This window comes from Ipomoea triloba, chromosome 8 (genome assembly GCF_003576645.1).
Source record: "Ipomoea triloba cultivar NCNSP0323 chromosome 8, ASM357664v1".
In the NCBI taxonomy this organism is placed as follows: Eukaryota; Viridiplantae; Streptophyta; class Magnoliopsida; order Solanales; family Convolvulaceae; genus Ipomoea; species Ipomoea triloba.
Genome location: NC_044923.1, coordinates 1,885,011 through 1,903,988, shown reverse-complemented (window position 1 = coordinate 1,903,988; position 18,978 = coordinate 1,885,011). Strand labels below are relative to the sequence as shown.

Sequence of the window (18,978 nt, the reverse complement as noted above, 5' to 3'; positions counted from 1 at the left end):
AAATCACTATTGCGAATAGTAGGAGTGTCAACGTCGGCCGAACCAGCCGATCAGTCCACCTCATTAGGTCCGCCCCATCACGGACTTTTTGACGGGCTTTTGCCAGTCGCCTCACAACCCATGTGGGCTTGCCCGCGTATGCTGTGACCCACCGTGGGCCAAGCCTGTTAGACCTGCATTTTCGGGGGCCAAATTTTCTACCGTCTTAATCCGCGGGCTTCGGCGTACTTTGACACCTCTAATGAATGGCCTAAGAAATAAACAAAGTAAAGAATATTCTTATATTCCAATATTAGATTTACCTACCCAAAAGTTACGAATAATTACACATTGCTCCCCTAGTTTTCCAAAATTACTCCGTAAACCGGGGATTAAAAAAAAAAGGTAAAAAGAGCGGGGATCGCCAACATCGCATCATCACAACATCATCGCAGTCGTCATCATATATAAAGAGATACGCGGGTAACGGGATACAGAATACAAACAATTTTCACGAATCACAACTACCGGGCTGGGGTAGAGTGTATAGCTCTGGCCTCTGGATTATCCGGTTCCCCTTGCTTATGCCGTATCCTCTTCAGGTATCTCTCTCTATCGATATCACGTATAATTCGTGCACGCATACGCATGTTTAATGTGTATACGAATACGAATGTTTCTGTATATGTGAAATTTTGCTTCTGTGATCGGATTCGAGCTTATTGGATTGGGAGCTTTGAATTGGCTGCTCCTGGAATCTAGATTTGCCGTTTTTTTTTTCTTTGTCCTGAATTTGACATCGACATTCGTTCGTTCGTTGATATTTTGCTTGAGAATGTAGGTTTTTATTCGATTGTATGGTGTTAGAATGTTTTTGCTTTGACATTCGTTCGTTCGTTGATGTTTTGCTTTTGATTGTAGGTTTTTGTTCGATTTTATGATGTTAGAATGTTTTTGCTTTGACATTCATTCGTTCGTTGATGTTTTGCTTGAGAATGCAGGTTTTTATTCGATTTTATGTGTTAGAATGTTTTGGCTTTGATGTAGTACACGTGTTGATTTTTGTTCTATCATATGTATAATTGCATTTGAAAGCCTCAGAAACTATATATAAGTGCTAGTTATTCATTGAATTGAATGAGATTTTGATTGGAGGAACAGAGACTTGTTTTCTGGTGGCCAGATCATTGCCTTTCGTGGTGCATTGAAATCTGTAGCTGGTTTTTTCTTTTTAATCTTTTATTTTGTATTTGTTATATTCTGATTTAGTCGGCATGCATTCTTTGGGAGAATGAATGCAGTTTTTGGCTGGAAATTTAGAGTTGACTTGCTCATTTCTGTTTGAGAACGTACTTGGCACCTTATAGGATTAATTTGCGGCTTAAAACAAATGCTTATTACTTGATGTGAGAGATTGTATCCATCAGTATTTATAAGTTTAATTATGCTAATCTACTTATCTGGAAGGTCATCCCTGTTATACTGAGGTTCAGTCTAGTTTATGAATTATCAGAAGTAAAAGATAAAGTTGAGGCTTACTTAGTTAGATGGTTGTTTACAATTGTTTAAATAAATATATATTTTTAGACTTTGTAATATTTCAGGCTGTGTTAGTTTCCGATTGCAAGGGATTAAAATCACTTAGGACATGGAGGGAGTGTGCCATTGTTCAGATTGCTGCTGTCAAGTATTTTCATTGCCGGAAGTGCATATTGGTGGTTTCACTTCCAAGGGGATCTTCTTATTGTTTCCTTTGTCAATTTCACTTAGCCAGCAGCTTGCTTTGAATGATCAGTACAGGGCCACATGGGAATACTTTCTACGATAGGCGTTGGACATCTTGAGCTACTTGACAAGTGTTCTGATGTAAGTTTTCGCTATGCTGTTTACTCTCTTGTGCAATTTCATTAATGCTAATGCTTTGCCAATTCAGAACTCATTTGAGATCCTTTGAGATATCACTTTTGTTTCTTGTTCACCTCTTAGTCTTTATGTATCCAAACCCTGTCTGTAATCTCTCTTTCTTCTGTTTCAGGAATAAATTCTGCAAGCAAATTAATGATGTTTCTAAACATCAGTAACCTGTAAAATTTAGATTACTCTTTCTTAGAGTTAGCTTCTTTCTGTATGCGTCTCTGTCTTTTCTCTTGAAGGGTGCCTGCCAAGAACATGATTCACTTGTTTGAACTCTGAAGAATCGTATGAAAGGAGTTTCCAATTCTGTTTTAGAAGGCACTATGAAACTTATCTGGAATTAAGAATCAAATCTGTCACTGGACTGCATTGTGCTTCAACTAGTACCTGGGTGATATCAAGGTGGTTGATAGCCCTTGTCTTACCTTGTTACTGCTTTGAGGTCTTTGGTGTGGTTTATGTCACGACAGAAGTCAAATCCACCCAACATAATCTTGGTGGCTTTGTTGTTATTTGCAAGCCAGTGTAAAGTCAGTGGTAGATTTTCCTGAATCAGCCAGGACAGCAGTTTATATATAGTAGCTCTATTTTCGAGTTGTCTAACGTAGGCAGAATACGTATGCATAGTCTATGTGTGTGTTCTTCATCTTCTACAAATAATAAGTCTTCTACATTCCAGTGTAATAAAAAATGGACAGGTCAGTTGATTTCTACTTCCACCGCCGTTGTCTCTCTCTCTCTCTCTCTTTTTCCCAATTAACCTGTGATGGCTTGCTGCAGGTATAATATAATCAAGGAAGTTGGTAATGGTACATTTGGAAGTGTTTGGCGAGCATTAAATAAGCAAACTGGTGATGTGGTGTGTGCTACTTTCATCTTTAAAACCTGACCTTTAGCTTTTTATTTTTATATCAGATCTTCCATTAAACATTATTGCTGAACAGGTTGCAATAAAAAAAATGAAGAAGAAATATTATTCATGGGAGGAGTGTGTAAACTTGAGAGAAGTCAAGGTAAAACAAAATTTCCCATTTTCCTTTAATATGACCTCCCTCTGTCATAGATAAAATTGACATTTGTTTCATTCGCAGTCATTGAGGAGAATGAGCCATCCAAATATTGTAAAGCTCAAGGAAGTAATTAGGGAACATGACGTCTTGTTTTTTGTGTTTGAATATATGGTACGTGGTGCTTGTTACATGGTTTTTTATTTCTCTTTGCTATAGGTTTTAAGCAGTATTAAAAAATTTTAAACACCTTCCAGGAGTGTAACCTGTACCAGCTTATGAAGGACAGAGTAAAGCTTTTCTCAGAAGCTGAAATTAAAAATTGGTGCTTCCAAGTATTTCAAGGTCTTGCACACATGCATCAACGGGGATATTTTCATCGTGACCTTAAGCCAGGTAGTTATTTGAATTTTATCTCCTTTTGATATAGAAGTATAATATATGTATGCTGTTGTAAGAACATATTTTTGACCGACTTTTGATATCCAATCACTAAAAAGATACTGATGATTATCAATAAGCTGCTAATGCTGACTTTTCAGTTGACTTCCTTTATATTTAACCTTCTGAGCTTTTATTTGGTTTTTCTTTCACCTTTTACCATGAGTTATGAACATTAGTAATTTGATTTACACCTCCTAATTCTCTTTTAAGATGTTGAATTTTGCAGCACTGTGAAATTGTTCAACATGCCATACATGCATTCTAAATGAAATGTTATCATAATTTCTTAAGTTTATAAACTATGAAATAGTATTTTACTTTGATTCGCTGCTGGTTTTATTGTTGATGATCTTTGAGCTTATATTTGTGCTACTGTTAAGTGTACTTCAGAAGCGTGTGGTCACTGGTTCTACACAAAATTCTTGTGGGATATGTGCCATATTTATGTTAGAAAACTAAACTTGCATTACAATTCTGTATGCCACTGAATCTTACAAAAATCTGTGTTTCCTGTATGAACTTGGCTGATTGAAATATATACCATGAACTAAGTATTTATGCAATTGTTGTAATTGTCATCTGGTCAGTTCTAAAATAATGTTTATTTTGATGGTTGAACAGAGAACTTGTTGGTTTCAAAAGATATAATTAAAATTGCTGATTTTGGTCTTGCCCGTCAGATCAATTCTCAACCTCCATATACAGGATACGTCTCAACACGCTGGTGAACATTTACTGTTTACCCTTTGTTATTTTTTCCCCTCTTTTTAGATGAAGATCAGTAACTCAAAGGTGATATTGCAGGTATCGGGCTCCTGAAGTTCTTCTCCAGTCAACAACATATGGATTTGCTGTTGGTATGTATGAATTCAGAACTAAAACACTTCTCTCTCTCTTTCTCACTGGTATTATTATCCCCTCCCCACCCCTACATTTTCCTCTCTTCCTGATGCATGATTTACTTTGTATTTTGTGTTTCAGATATGTGGGCAATGGGTGCAATTATGGCTGAATTGTTTACAAAGCATCCTCTATTTCCGGGTTTAAAGTAAATCTTTTGGATATTTTTATTCTCCTTGTTATTTTTCTCATTGATGTTAACGGATTGTATCATTATCAATGCAGTGAAGCAGATGAAATCTACAAAATATGCAGTGTATTAGGCTCACCAACAATGACAGAATGGTCTGAGGGACTTCAACTTGCCAATTCTATTGGCTACCAGTTTCCACAGGTGAGTTGTTCATCCCTTCTTCCCCCTCCACATGTGTGAATGAGTGCTTCAAGCTTTACCAGATGCCATGAGTCAGTTTGTACTCTACATTTCCTTGGATTTGATTTTTTTTTTATTAGATTTGTATATTGATTAATCTTATATTATGTTATATGTTGTAGGCTGTTGGTTTGCATCTTTCAGTGTTGATACCATCTGCTAGTGAGAACGCTATTAATCTTATTACAGTAAGTTCTCTTTACAAACACTTGTCATCATTTCTCTATTTGCCTTTTGACAGATGTGGATTTTTTGGATTGGAACAACATTTGGAATTTGTAAATTGGCATGTCTCCCCCTCCCGCCTTATTTTCCCTATGGTGCTACAAGCCCACTTATTCCTTTTTCATGTGTTGCTTTATTATAGTCACTTTGCTCATGGGATCCCTGCAAGAGGCCAACTGCTGTGGAGGTCCTTCAGCATCCTTTCTTTCAGGTTGCCTATTTCTCCTGTGATGCCTCCATTCTTTCACTGTGCTTTTTTCTTGTATTTAATATTTAATATGCACAGTGTTATAAAGAGATATAACTCTTTGTATGTTTTTTTTTTCTGACAGAGTTGCATCTATGTTCCACCATCTCTGCGGTCTGGTGTAGCCCTCTCAAGAACCACCCAATCTGGTTTGTTTTTTTATCTTACTCACTGTGATGCATCCTGCCAGCCTTCATTGTTTTCTAACCTCCTTTCAATGTCATTTGCTAACAGTAGGGCGCAATAATATTGGGTTCATTTCAACTAGAACAACAGATGCATCGGAGCAAAAGGGCAATAGGTTGTCCATTGGGACTATCTCCAATCCAAAGTCCATGAGTAAAACATCATCTCTCAAGTCACATGCATCCTTGAATGCGGGTAACATATAATGTGTTGTGTTAATTTTTTAAAACAATCTAGAGCTAATACTTTTGAAATAAAGTTAAAAATCTAAAGCTAGAACTGATTAAAAATAGAAATAGGCTAAAATTATCATGAGAAACCACACAAGAATCAATTGGCTTCTTTCATGAAGATCTTTCTTTACAGTTTAGGACAAAAAAGATTTCTGATATCCAAAAAACATCCATCTCAATACTTTTTTTACAGGTATACAAAGAAAGTCGGAAATAAACTCTCAGGTTGGTATATTTCATAGTTGTATTTTACACAGTTGCGGTAAGTTCTTCCGGTTATTGAGTTTAGTTCAGATAACATTGTTAACAATATATTATTATATTCCCAGGATGCAATAACCAATAAACCTCTTAAGGGTTCTCTGAAGCAGCAATCTAAATATCAACCACCCGCAAGGAATCTTCCCAGTGAGTTACATATAAGAGTGAAATTTCAGTTTGTGCACATAAATAGTTAGGATGGAATCCTTTTTGCATACCATATCATGGATTCATGGTTGTACTCTTCTCTTCTCTGTGGGAAGTGTAGTTAAATTTGTTTATGTAATTGTTAGGAAAGACCAAATATTGAAAACTAAACACTTTATGCATTTCTAGTATTGCTCGAATTGATGTGGTAAATGTGCTTTTGCTTGGCAGTGCCAGGCCCCACGGTGAAGCCTAGTCAAGTCTCGAATGCAGCTAAGAAGTTCACAAACCTAAATATTGGCTCCGGTAGACCACCTGTAAAACAACTGTCGCCTCAGCCTCCGAAGGCCGGAGGGTGGCATTCGCAAACCAGGGTGCCCCATGGAAGATCTCGGGCCATTCCTCCAGGAAGGGCTTCGACAAGGAAAGTGACGGGCTGAAGATTAGATACAACATTGATTCATGATGGTGCTCGAGTATGCTGCCCTTCGTGTCTGGCTAAATTTGTGAGTTTGATTATTTGATCCACTTTTATGCGTGCCTCCCCCTCCTGTGCTCTGTTCCAATTAGTAGACCAAACTGTTGTTTCATTTTTACTAGTCTATGATTAAGAAATTATGTTGTGGTAAAATCTTCAAAGTGTCTTTTTGGATATAAACACCATTGGAAGTGTTGGAGTTTAGTAAACATTATACCATTGATTCCTTGAGCCCAGAAAGTTGTACAATAGAAACAGCCGTTTATATTGCCTATCAAACATCTTTCTTTTGTAGCCATTGAAGCAACAACTTGGGAGGCAAAACAAAGCACAAAAAGAATTTGCAAAATATTGAATGAAGCCATAAAATTATCAGCGACCAAAATTGAATGAAACATTAAAACTCGTCAAGAGAGTGACTGCCTTGTTGAATGAAGCCATTCTAATTGAAGAAGTATAAATATCAAACATGCTCGCACTGTAGTCGTTGTCTAGTCTTTTTTTTTTTAATCACTCAAAATGGTTGTGAACTTGAACCGTAACGCCATCTCCACATGGGAGAGGCGATTTGCATCCCCTTAGATGCAGAGGCAAAATTTTTCCTTTTCCATTTCCATTGAGCATTCAATCTCTCAATGAATGCCAATAGGAAAAGAGTTATAGTTCAAAGGTATTGAGCTTGTATCCTGTCCCTGTTCTGTTCCCACCAGGTCTTCGCATTTACCTCCCCAAATCTTTCTCGACTGTGTGAAACATGAAAACAGAGGTCAAATTATCAATACAAGGATAGAAGCTGTAGTTTATTATTTATATATGCTTTTGTGATGGTTTCATGTTTCTTGGACTCAATAGGAGAAGAGTGAAATACCTGAATCTGACACGGCGCAGCTCTCTGGTGCCATCAGCTAGTTGTCTGATGGTTATATACACCCCGGGTTCATCTTCTTCTATCCATTCTGAATCCACTTCACTGGCATTGCTAACTGAAACTGCTGGCTCATCTCTAGAGTCAGTCGTCATCCGTGATGGTTCCATAGAAGACATTGGGGGGCCACCACCACCACCATAACCACTTGAGCTAGGTTTATAGTAATTCCTTGATGCAGGAGCTATCATAGGGCTCTCCCTTATTGACAGCCGGGAATAAGTAGAATCTCTCTGTATATATATACATATAAAAGATTGTAAAATTTGTAAGCTTAAGTAAATCTGGTTCACAGTTTGTAATTCTGTAAGGTGAAGCTCAATTTACCCCAGCCTCAGAGTGCGAGGGAGTGCCAAATGCTTGCTGATTGAATCTTTGAACATTATAGAGCTCCATGATTCTGTCATAGTTTTCTCCCCACCATCTCTGAGCTTGCCATTTGTCAAACATGTCCCGGCTTCAAATATCCAAAAACACTTGTCAGTTTCAAATAGGAAACCAGAGAAAGATTGACAAGAATTAAGGAATTTGAATATTAGTAACATTTGAACAATATTCTGAAGGGGTTTCACATATAGTACCTGAAACGGATTCGTTTAAGATCATTCCCGCCAGTTGGGAGAGACACAAAAGTGATCTGAACTCCAGGCTCCACCTGAGCTGTCCACTCCTTGGGCTCTCTGTCTTCTTCCAGGACCAATTCACCAGACTGGGGGACGGAGTCTCCACCACCAACAAATCTCGACTGGGGTCGAGGAGTCCGGTGATGAGCAGGATTTGTGAAATCCCAAGCCGGTGTAGAGCTCGAGCTCCCAGGCTGGTATGTGTATGGAACATCCTCGGAGATTGTATCAAAATCAGGATATGGCCTATGCCCTTTCCTATAACTGCTGGTTGGTGTGCTTGACTTGCTTTTACTTCCAGACACCTTCAATGCAATATCCTTTATCTGTAAATCAAACACCAAAACCCATACATTTTAGCATAATGAGAGCTGCCATTTGTTACACCTAAAACATGAACACAATGACCATTACACAAAATTATTCTAGCAACTTAGTCCTGTTAATCAATGCCATTCAGTCAATCTTAAAACACAAAGCCACCTCTAGCAGGGCATTTTGCTAAGGTTTTGCAAATAAACTTGAAACATAGGATTCCTAGCTATGGCAAGAGATTATAGGAGTTCCAAGGTACAAGAAACAGTGTTGATTTTGTGCAAGCATTTGACTGTGTGTGTCATAAAGGGCATTCATGGATTTGAATTGCTAACATGGTAGCTGGGAGTAGGAGGGAGCACAGTGAGTGGGAGGACAAGAATTCAAAGGTGGGTCAAGTCAAAGGAACATTGATAGCTCTTTACCAGACATGAACATTGTCTTTACTCACATTCTAGGGAGATTTGACCAAAACACATTCACATGTAAATAAAAATAAAACAAACAAACAAATAAATAAAAAAGAAAACTACTCCCATCCTGAGCAATCCCCAAAGGGATCAGGGAAAGATTTTCTTCCAGCTTGGAAGATTTTGTAAAGGATAGAACTACTGAAAAGCAAAAGGAGTGATGCAAAAGACGGAAAGGCAGCAAGTTACTTGGACTATATGTCTCAATGTTGATGTTCTGAACATGGCTTTTTGGGTCTTGACAGCAAAGGGGAACACTGTTCATTTCTATAGAAAATACCCTCAACCTTTCCACCATTAAAGATTGCTCTGCTGGAGTCATCGAGTGGTTGCAGACCTATTTTTGTCCACTAACCATAGTGAAACAAATAGCCACCTAATACCTTTAATCATAGAATTAGCTATGTCTTAATCCAAGATTTTTTCCCCTTTTTGTTTCTTTTAACGTTTTTAGATCATCAATCCAATCAAACCCAATGATGGGAAAAAACAACCCCAAATTCACCAGATCCAAGGCATAGAAACTGAAGCCTAATTGTTTACATTGGGTAGGCCCAAACAGCAAACACCACCAGTGAGCCCCACAAAATGGAGGGCACTGTACAGCGTTACAAAATAATAGTGTTTTGCACTTTGCATGCAAAGACTAAGAAGAATCTCCTTAATCATCTTATTAGGTCTTTCTTCTTTATTTTTTTTCTCACTTTTAATCATTTTTTGCACGTACATAGTTATGTGTAAAGACTGAGTTTGATCCCAACCTTTACACCTAAGGGTTCAAAGCAGTCCTTTTTTAGTGACTAAAAAAACCGTACTCACTATTTGAGAGTATACACAAGATAAACCTTCCGTGTGACCCTAACTAGCAAAGCTGCCCATAGTTAAAAGGTTCGCTATTTGAGAATATGCTCAAGATAAACTTGCGTGTGACCCTAATTGGCAAAGCTCCTCGTAGTTGACATGTATAACATTGTTGTTACCAATCTATCAACTCAAGTAACTTGAGTGGGATTGTTGCTCCAAACCCGACTTTTACTTTAAGAAGTTTGGAGCAAGTCCATCTAACCTTTTGCTTTTTTCCTCTTTTTTTTTTTACCTACACGTTTACGTGACAACTCTCTCATATTTTTGTTTGCTAATAATATTTGACAAGGGTTTCCAATATATATATATATTTATTTATTTATTTGACAAGGTGGGGAAGACCAATAATAATATAGTAGGGAAGGGAGTAGGATAAGAACCTGTGCCGTCAGGCTTTTGACGGCGTCCTTTGTACCGGGCGTTCCACGGGGGCCTTCCTCTCCGTCATCGTCATCATTCTTTTGCTTACACGTGATGCACGTCAACATCTCCTCACTATCGCTCTCCTAAAATATATATTTTTTATCTGAAAAAAGCAATAAATCTGTAAGAAGTACAGAAGTATACTGTAACAATCGATGAAATTCACAGAACGAATTTGAACGAAATCAACTTCAATTTTCGGATGAAATAATGAAGCACACTGTACGTGTTTGAGTAATTTATTTCTTTTGTCTAAAAATAAAAATTAGAATGAATGACTAATCGCTTTATCAGTCGCTGTGTCAGAGACTAGACAGCGGCCATTGAATCGACAAATAGACAAAAAGCAACCCGCGCACACGCTCTGCATCTCATGCCGGTTTCCCCGCAAATGATATACGGTGACGTTTCATTGATTAATACAATAATTTCAACAACGGAATAAATAATTTTAACCTCACCTCGAATTTCTCCGACGTCGACGAAGACGATCGCTCGCTCCTTCCTCTTCACTCCCTGCGATTCTCCGGCGACGAAAAGGAAGGAGAGAAATCGGCGCAATCGGTTCCGCGACCGCTGAAATTCTCCGGCATTAAGCTCGGCTGAGAGCTTCCAGGGCGAAAAAATCGCCGAGTCTCCGGCGCCGGAACTCGGAATTCTCGGATTATCAGCTCCGGCGACTACATCAACACACAGAAAAACAGAGCAGAACAGCACAAACAAACGTGTGCGCGCGTGTGTAGATATAGATACAGGGGGCTGTATGTATAGTATAGATTCTCAAGGCGAAACGAGAGAGGAATTGAAGGGAATGGAGACAAAGAGAGAAGTGGTTTCGTCGTTATATAACGGAAATCGTGAGTATATGTATAGAGAGGAGCCGTGCAGTGAAGGTATTGTTCGGTGCGCTTTAGTGATTGGACGCTGTTATCGAATGATCATTTGGACAAATGGGTGCTTTATGGTCTTGATTAGCGGAGACATGATGGCCCACCTGTCCAGGTGGAGTGGGGTTTAGGACACGCGTCATCTCTTAATTGGATAGCAGTCTTCATTGGTTGCAAAATCACATCATTAGCTGATCAGTGTTTATTTTAATAATCAACCGTATTAACAAATCAATAATTAATAAACAATGGGAAATGATCATAGGATCGCAGCAGCTGCAGAAAATCTCACTTTTTTATTTACCGACTATCTATTAAAAAAATAATTAATTATTGTATCCAAATGACTTTATATCATCAACATACTATCTTATATTAGAACAATTACCTAGTATTTGCATACATAGATTAAAGCCTTCTAATCCAAAAAGGGTAAGGTTAGGTTAATTAATATATTTATGTAGCCTAACAAGATATGATGAAAATGTGGAATATTAAAAGTTCCCATAGTGGCATAGTGTATATCAATTAAATTAGAATACATATAATAATCCTAACATATAACATATTATTAAAAATCTTGTAGCCTAGTGACAAAGGGAAATTGAAATTCTAGTGTGTCTAGTGAGTGCTTCCTCATTTCATGCTCAAGCCCTATGGGTTTTGGAGAACCCCCCTCTCCCCTTTTATGGTTTTTAAGTGATGACAAATTGGTCGTTCATTGGCAAAAATGTGTTTTCGTTGCTAATAGCTAGTTTAATTTTTGTGGGTTGGGGTTCCCCTCCCTTTAAAACAACGAAATATAGAGTAGTTCTGAAAGGGACAATCGAATGAGTGAAGCACGACTTTTGTATCCACAACTTACAAGTTTTATTCTTGTCAACCCTCTTTTAGTCGGATATGTTACACATAGTATTCCTAGTACGATTTAACTATCATATGTGATTTATGAACTATTACACAGGAGCATGATTTACCTAGTTCATACTCTCTAGTAGTTGCAAATTTTCCTGTTCATCAAAACTGAATTGCAAATTTAATTTGATTAGGGTTTGCTCTTTTAAGTGCTGCATTTTCTTACAATTTGGTAGTGTGTGTGTGAGTGATTTTTTTCCCCTTTTCTCTTTTGTCTTTAAACCTGCTAGTGTTGTCTGGCTTTATTCCCCTATATAGCTCTAACATCTCTTTAAGCAAAGAAAAAGAATGCTGGATCAGAATATAATTGCAAGAGGCAAAAAAGAGAAAAAAAATGTATATATTTGAAATTTTAATGATTGTAGTCTTTTTATTGCATCAATAGCCTACAAATAATTTGAAAGTTAGGATCTGTTCAACTCAAAATCATGGTAATACACCCTGGCTTTACCCTTCTTTAGAACATAGTACAGCTTGTATGGCAAAAGCTCATCACAGGCAACCTAAAACCATGATTTGATTGAGGGGCAACAAATTTTTATTTTTATTTTTTACTTTTGTCAAATTAAATAATGACATGAAGAATCAATTTCGAAAAGCCTTGATCCCCATCCATGAAAGCTTAGCCACTAATATATGATTTTGATTTGATTGTTTATTTTCCTCCCCATCCTTAATAAGTTTACAATACTACAAAGCACATTTTATATTTTGTCATTAACAACAATATAGGACACATTAAAATCCTTAAAGAAACATGTTTTAACATTGAACTAGTATCACATCCCGTAGTCTAAAATGAATAAACTACATTTGTTTATTCTTGAATTTAATACCCAATAGAACATGTTATGATATTGAACTAGTATGGAATCCCGTCATCTAAAATGAATAAACTACATTTGCTTATTCTTAATTTTAATATCGCGTAAAAGTGGTTGAGCTAGTAATAACAACTAAGGATCATCTTGCCGTCATGTTATAGAGAAGACACTCAATACCACTTTACCACTTTCTTATCCTATTAAATTATTGTAAAGAATGATTAAATACCATTATAAAATGAGATTTGTAGAAAATTTAGTTGTATTAAAAAATTCATAAAATTTATAACAAATTCATAAGTAAATTTTTTTAAATATGTATTAATAAAAAATTAATAATAATGATAAATTTGTAATATTTTAATTTATTATGATTTATAATATTTTTAATAATAGACATTTTATATTTTGTACATATTAATTATTAGTTTATCAAAAAAATATTAACATTAATAAAATTTAATTATGCAATGCAAATGTTAATTTATATTATTTGAATAAAGTATGTCACGTGTATTTTAATATAAATTAAAAAGTTTATTTGTTAAAAAATCTGAATGAATTAAAATATTAAAAGTTTTTTTTTGAGTGAAAATATTAAAAAGTTAATTTTCATTTTTATTGTTTATCAATATAAATTACGTTATTTTTTGTATGCCAAGACCTTGTGGTCTAGTGACACCCCGTTACACTCTCATATGGAAGGGAGTATCAATATATTATTTTTCATATTAAACTTCTTAATACAACTAAAATTTTCTACAAATTTCATTTTATAACGGTATTTAATCATTCTTTACAATGAAATAGATGAGAGTGTGGTGATGTGGTAATAAGTGCATTCTCTATGCAAGAGATTTTCTGACAACTACAATCTCTATTACATTGTAGTATTTGTTCATCTATGCAAGAGGTTAAGTGTTCAAATCTTAAATATTTATAAAATAATACTAGTTTTTCTTATGCGCGATGCGCAAAAAATAGGTGCCCAATATTAGTATTTTATATTAAAATTTTAAATTTATTTAAATTTTAATATGGTAAATAATAATAATAATAATAATAATAATAATAATAATAATGTAAAATATTTTTATAAATTGGATATTTGTATTTAAAAAAATAACTAACATATAACTCTAATATTTAATGTGTATATATTATTATTATTGTTGAAGATAAGAAAATATATGGTGGATGCATGTGCATAGTAACAATAGTGGAAAAGATAACGAAAGTTATAATGGTAGGGGTATATTTATCCAAAATATTATGTAGTACAACTTTTAGAGCATAATGTACAAAAAAACTTAACGGAAAAAATGGACATAAATGAGGGGTATAACCTTCATTCACATTTATTATGTTTTTAGATATAAGTTGGCATGTAAATATGATGACGTGACAGAGATGATGTCAACACCAGATCAACTATGTTTTATATGTATTTTGACCCAAATAATTCACCATCAATTTCAACTCATATCAAGTCCGTAATAAGCAATTTATAAATTTTATCCTAATTTTTTTTTAAAAAAAAAATCAAATTGACAGCACGCTTTGACTTTGGACTAATTTAACTTCCCATCCATCATAGAATTTATATGAACCCAAAAAAAGTAAAATAAAATATCTTAGTTGTGGCCAGAAAAAGACAAATCAAATGACAGCAATCTGATGCAGAATAGGGTATTACACAGTGGCCACACTATAGATGAAGTCATAAAGGTGAGATTATATGGAGAAACAAATAAATGTATGTTGAGATTATCTATATAAATATATATGCTTTCTTTCTTTAAACGTAACCTTAAGAATATCCATTGTCGTAAGCAAACAAACAGGGTGGGGGGGTTTGGGAAAGTGAAAATGGAAAAGCTCCATTCAACGATCATCATCTGTAAAGTACAAGAAGAAGATCTAATTCCCCTAACCCCCTTTCCCCATTTCCAAGGGGGCTTTTGTTTTCCATCTTTGATCAAAAACCTATATATGCATAGCTTCTTTTCTATCTCTGTTCCAGTCCTTACCATTTTTAAAAGAAGAGTCCAGACCAGGTGAATGGGAGATCCATTCCCCCTTTTATTTATTTTGATTTGAATCCCTACAGTACTTTCCACATATATTATTGTTTTGAGGTTGCTGCCCACCCGGACCGACCGGACCAACCATCCGTAAACGTTAAATATTTTTTTTTCTTTTTTTATTTCGGTTCCACCCTATGATGACTACTATGATGAGTTGATGACCAAAGTCTTCAATCCCTCTACCTCTAGTTTTGACCGCTGTTGGCGCTATTTTGACCTACTTAATTTCAATTTTGCCAAATTTTTGTGATAAAAAGTGGAATTGCCCACTCTCCACTCTCCATATTCTACCTCCCAACTCATCGACTCGACTCAACTAATTTACAGAAGTTAGACTTGTTGATAGTGAGACATAATTATTAGTGTCTTGTGACGAATTTCATCTATATGACTAATTAAATTACCCATGATAGTATTTTTTGTCAAATCCTATTAGTGTATAATTGGATTATTTTAATGAGATTCAAAAAAATAATTCAAGTACCCGTCTTATCTTCATGATTTATAAACATAGTAGTATTGCGTTGTAATTGGAATTTTGTTCGTGGTTAGGTTAATCTTCATAATATCATCATATTATATATGTTAAGAGTTTTTTTTTATATCCTAATTAAGTTTTCCAGCTTTGTCGGACTATATTATTGACCTTATAAACTTGCACCCAAATCCAGGAGACCAGAGGTAAATTAAGTTGATCTAATTTCAAGACTCAACATCAAACTATACAGTTATGTACCCAAAGAATCCAACCAAATACAAATCCAAACCTCATCCTACCACAAGATTCATATTTGAAATCGAATAATATTTGTCCATTGTTTCATAATAGATTTTGTGTGTTGACTATTGACTAATCATAACCTATATTCATAGTAGTCTTGCATACAGTTTGTGAACGAACAGTTGTGTATACACACAACTATGTAAGATATTATTGCCAACAGGACTAAAAAATTCTTATTTGAATTGGAGTTAAATAAATTAACATCACAGTAAATGATGATGACTATAGTCTTACAATCTGAACATAGACAAGATAATTTTGTTATTAATTTGCATATCATTACTCGCAGAAGTTTAATAGTGGTGTCTCTGCCTCAACAGCATACATAAAGTAAATGCACAAATTAGAACCAAATTAAAACCAAAATGTTGAAATGATGGTTAATTCTTTTTGGAGCCACCCCAGATGGATTGCCAGAAAACGGGCCAATTCTTCTGAGCTTCATTCCAACCCAAGAGAGAGCCCTCCCTCATAGGGTCCCAACTGGAGGACACTATCCCATAGCTGACACCTAAGAGGGCAGTGCCGAAGAAGATAAACGAGACGATGAAGGGTATCCAATAGGGCACATCGATCTTTAGCCCAACTTTGAGGTAGTAAAAGAATGGGAAGAACAACAGCCCTATGAAGAGAGGGATGCCCACTGAGAAACCCATTCTGCTCATCATCCTATTAGTCACAATCTCCGGAATCACCCCTTGATCCTCATCCTCCACTTCTTCTTCGTTGTCTTCTTCATCGTCGTCATCCTCGAAGCCTTTTCTGAGCTTCTTTTTGGACCTTTTGGGTTTCTTTTGGGAGGTGCCATAGCCGAAGCCTCTTGGGGTTGCTGAAAGGGTGAAGTGGGATAAGGAAGTTGAAGATTGGTGTGGTTTTGGCTTTGATTTTGGGAGTGGAAATGGAAGGAAATGTTTGGTTGGGATTGATGAAATTAGGGCCGGGAGTGGTGAGGTTCTAGGAATTGAACAAGCTTCCATTGGGTTTGTTCCTCCCCTAGTTGGTTTAAGCATTTTGAGATGCCTAAATGGTTGGTGGGGAAGGATTAGAGTTCTGGTTTTTGGAGGAGAAATCTTATCCGTTATGGGGCCATGTAGCTCCACATTTAGATTCTAGTCCCCCATGACTCAATTTTGCTATCTAATTTACAGTCATGCCCCTTGGAAATTTTGGGCCAATGCCCCTTCTCTAAATCCCCAGCCCTCCACCACTAATCTCAAATTTGGGAAACTCAACCAAATTGGTTCCACCTTCAATTTGAAAATTACAAAATTTTAAATTTAAGTCCAAGAGTCTTATGACTACACTGTCCTTAGTGGGAGCGTTGACTCTTTGTGCTTCAGTAGGTTGAGAAAGTATGTATGTATGAACAAATACTATACTGTAACAGAGTCAATAGTATTAAAAAAAAAATCCAAGAGTCTTATTGGCTTTCTTGATTTGAGTCGGTCAGTTTTTTATGACTACAAACTAACATATCTATAGTATATGCCAACTTTGAACTGGAATGAGACTCAAATCTGCAACATTTTGTTTGAAATTGTAAAAATGATGTTATTAAAACATAAAGTACTTGGCACAAACTAATTAAACGCTTCATCTTGAATAAAAAACAACCTCTACTACCTGATTAATATTTAGTTTAGTCTTAGAGCATTAACAATAGTGATTTTTGCTCCGTTTTTTAGGAGAACATAGTTTATGTGGAGGAGAGAGAAGATTTGCGGGCTTCTTGCAAGAGGTTGATTTGTTGTGGGCCCCGCAAGAGAGAAAGTGGAGAAGAGAGGCGCAGTGTAGTGCGTTTTGCACACATACAGACATACAGTGCCTAGCCGGCACGTGATGCGTTAACTGTATTTTTATTTTTATTTTTTACGTTTTGCACACATACAGTCCCTCTTTTTTTCGTCTTCTCTCTCACTCAATCTCTCCCTCCTAATTGGGACCTAAAAAAAAAAAAACTCCTATTAAGGTTGCTATTAGACATTTAATAAAATTAAGAATAACAAATCATATTGCTAGACCAAACGGTTACCTAGACTCACTTGTTTTTAGGCTTCAATCTGCAGTGAGTAGTGAGCAGAGTTTCAAAAGCTGTCATCAACATCTATCAGTCATTTCATATTCTTGGTCTGACTAGTGACTACCACTTTACATGTGATATTACTATTTAGAGAGTGACACTTCTGGTTTCATGTACTACACTTCTACATACACACACAAGAGAATTGACAAGACAGTAGATTCCCTTAGGATGATGTGCATGCTTCAAGAAATGGAAATAGCAGACAGACAACAAACAAGCAAGTGCAGCAGAAGTTTACTCACCTAAGTTTCCAGTCAAAATAGCAAGGCGAAGTTGACCGGATCCTGAGAGACTCAATCGATGACTGCGAAAGCACAGGGTTGGATGTTTTGCAAACTGAAAATTTCATATGACAATAAAGTTATTTTAAATTGAAATATGAACAAATAAGCAACAATCTAAGATTATTAGCAATCACCTACCACAAATTTATTTCCAATCTGACATTTCAACATAAACTCGAACTTCACCTCCAGATAGCATCTGTGTGTAGAGAGATTAAATATGTTCATAAGTTCGATTGTTTAATTTTAAGCATGTAGACACTCCATAAGTAAACCTGTGCTCTAGACTTGAATTAATAGTAACAGGAACTCGATTAGTTACAGTTAAGATGGGAATACATAACTAATCGACCTTAACACACTAACTGTTCTACAAGTATTAGATGTCTATCGTTAAGTGTATCTGTAATTGCCAGGAAATCAAAACAGAAATGATAAAAACGCCTAAGAGTTAGTGAAGGAGAGGCAGAGACCTGAGTCGTTTCTGAGGATGGAAATGATCGGCCTCAAGCTCCTCGAGAGTCTCCGAGTGCGACTGATAGTATCCAGTCCAGATGACATAAAGTCCCTCAGATCGGCGACCGTCTTGAGGTTCTCGCCGCTGATAGCTTCATCGTCAATCTCTTCATCACCTCTTTCTGATCAATGTGCTAGGAGCTGGTTGAAGTGTTGAAATGTGAGAGATTTGAGTTGCAAATCACAGTGGCCGTGGCGGGGCTTTTGCAAGGAAAATCTTTTAAATTGGCACGGAAAACTGGACGCATGTACTGAGCATGGGCTGGCCATGTGAGACGAAGCCCAATTAAAACGTGTATAGGAACTAGAAAACAGGCCCACACTATAAACCTCCGATCATTATTGTGTGGACCATACTATCAAATAATGCACATTCAATATAAAACTAATGTACATTCAGTATAAAAATAATGTACATTATATTCAGGGGATGTACATTATTTGTGTATTGAATGTACATTATTTTTACTATAAAAATAATGTACATTCAGTAAAAAAATAATGTACATTTAGTACATTAAAAATGTACATTTTATCATGGTCCACACAGCTGTGTGGACTATGGTCCATACAATAATTTGCCA

General features: G+C 36.1%; 3 protein-coding genes across 10 annotated transcripts; 1 reads left to right on the top strand and 2 right to left on the bottom strand.

Moving 5' to 3' along the window:
• The first annotated feature begins 445 nt into the window (after positions 1-445).
• LOC116027407 (cyclin-dependent kinase F-4-like) lies at positions 446-7,650 on the top strand. Of its 7 annotated transcripts, XR_004099970.1 has the most exons (19): positions 446-581; positions 1,584-1,845; positions 2,015-2,591; positions 2,674-2,752; positions 2,838-2,906; positions 2,985-3,074; positions 3,158-3,296; positions 3,966-4,068; positions 4,149-4,201; positions 4,326-4,392; positions 4,470-4,578; positions 4,740-4,805; positions 4,985-5,053; positions 5,175-5,238; positions 5,324-5,470; positions 5,702-5,733; positions 5,838-5,916; positions 6,148-6,422; positions 7,247-7,650. XR_004099970.1 is itself a non-coding variant. In XM_031269009.1 (18 exons), the coding sequence occupies exons 3-18, from the start codon at positions 2,584-2,586 to the stop codon at positions 6,354-6,356; spliced, it is 1,380 nt and encodes a 459-aa protein (XP_031124869.1). In that variant the 5' UTR covers positions 446-581; positions 1,584-1,845; positions 2,015-2,583; the 3' UTR covers positions 6,357-6,630. The 7 variants fall into 7 exon arrangements, 6 of the variants coding, with proteins under 6 accessions (XP_031124869.1, XP_031124863.1, XP_031124865.1 ...); XM_031269009.1 differs by lacking the exon at positions 7,247-7,650 and having other exon boundaries at positions 5,327-5,470; positions 6,148-6,630; XM_031269003.1 differs by lacking the exon at positions 7,247-7,650 and having other exon boundaries at positions 6,148-6,620.
• On the bottom strand, positions 6,735-10,893 carry LOC116027408 (protein Brevis radix-like 1). Of its 2 annotated transcripts, XM_031269010.1 has the most exons (6): positions 10,476-10,893; positions 9,972-10,117; positions 7,901-8,268; positions 7,647-7,776; positions 7,263-7,552; positions 6,735-7,137 (listed from the first exon to the last, which is right to left on the bottom strand). In XM_031269010.1, the coding sequence occupies exons 2-6, from the start codon at positions 10,077-10,079 to the stop codon at positions 7,059-7,061; spliced, it is 975 nt and encodes a 324-aa protein (XP_031124870.1). In that variant the 5' UTR covers positions 10,080-10,117; positions 10,476-10,893; the 3' UTR covers positions 6,735-7,058. The 2 variants fall into 2 exon arrangements, with proteins under 2 accessions (XP_031124870.1, XP_031124871.1); XM_031269011.1 differs by lacking the exons at positions 9,972-10,117; positions 10,476-10,893 and adding an exon at positions 8,917-9,217.
• A 4,781-nt stretch (positions 10,894-15,674) lies between these two features.
• LOC116027631 (protein PAM68, chloroplastic) lies at positions 15,675-16,574 on the bottom strand. Its single transcript, XM_031269336.1, has one exon. It carries the CDS (start codon positions 16,519-16,521, stop codon positions 15,892-15,894), a length of 630 nt encoding a protein of 209 aa, XP_031125196.1. The 5' UTR covers positions 16,522-16,574; the 3' UTR covers positions 15,675-15,891.
• Between the last annotated feature and the right edge of the window lie 2,404 nt (positions 16,575-18,978).

Excerpts from the sequence above, each read along its gene's own strand:
- LOC116027407 (XM_031269003.1), top strand. Across the intron at positions 2,907-2,984 it reads TAAACTTGAGAGAAGTCAAG|TCATTGAGGAGAATGAGCCA; the intron begins GTAAAACAAAAT and ends TTTCATTCGCAG. Across the intron at positions 3,075-3,157 it reads TTTTTGTGTTTGAATATATG|GAGTGTAACCTGTACCAGCT; the intron begins GTACGTGGTGCT and ends AACACCTTCCAG.
- LOC116027631 (XM_031269336.1), bottom strand. The coding sequence starts at position 16,521 with ATGCTTAAACCAACTAGGGGAGGAACAAACCCAATGGAAGCTTGTTCA.
- LOC116027408 (XM_031269010.1), bottom strand. The coding sequence starts at position 10,079 with ATGTTGACGTGCATCACGTGTAAGCAAAAGAATGATGACGATGACGGA. Across the intron at positions 7,553-7,646 it reads CCTCGCACTCTGAGGCTGGG|AGAGATTCTACTTATTCCCG; the intron begins GTAAATTGAGCT and ends ATATATATACAG. Across the intron at positions 7,138-7,262 it reads CTGCGCCGTGTCAGATTCAG|TCGAGAAAGATTTGGGGAGG; the intron begins GTATTTCACTCT and ends TGTTTCACACAG.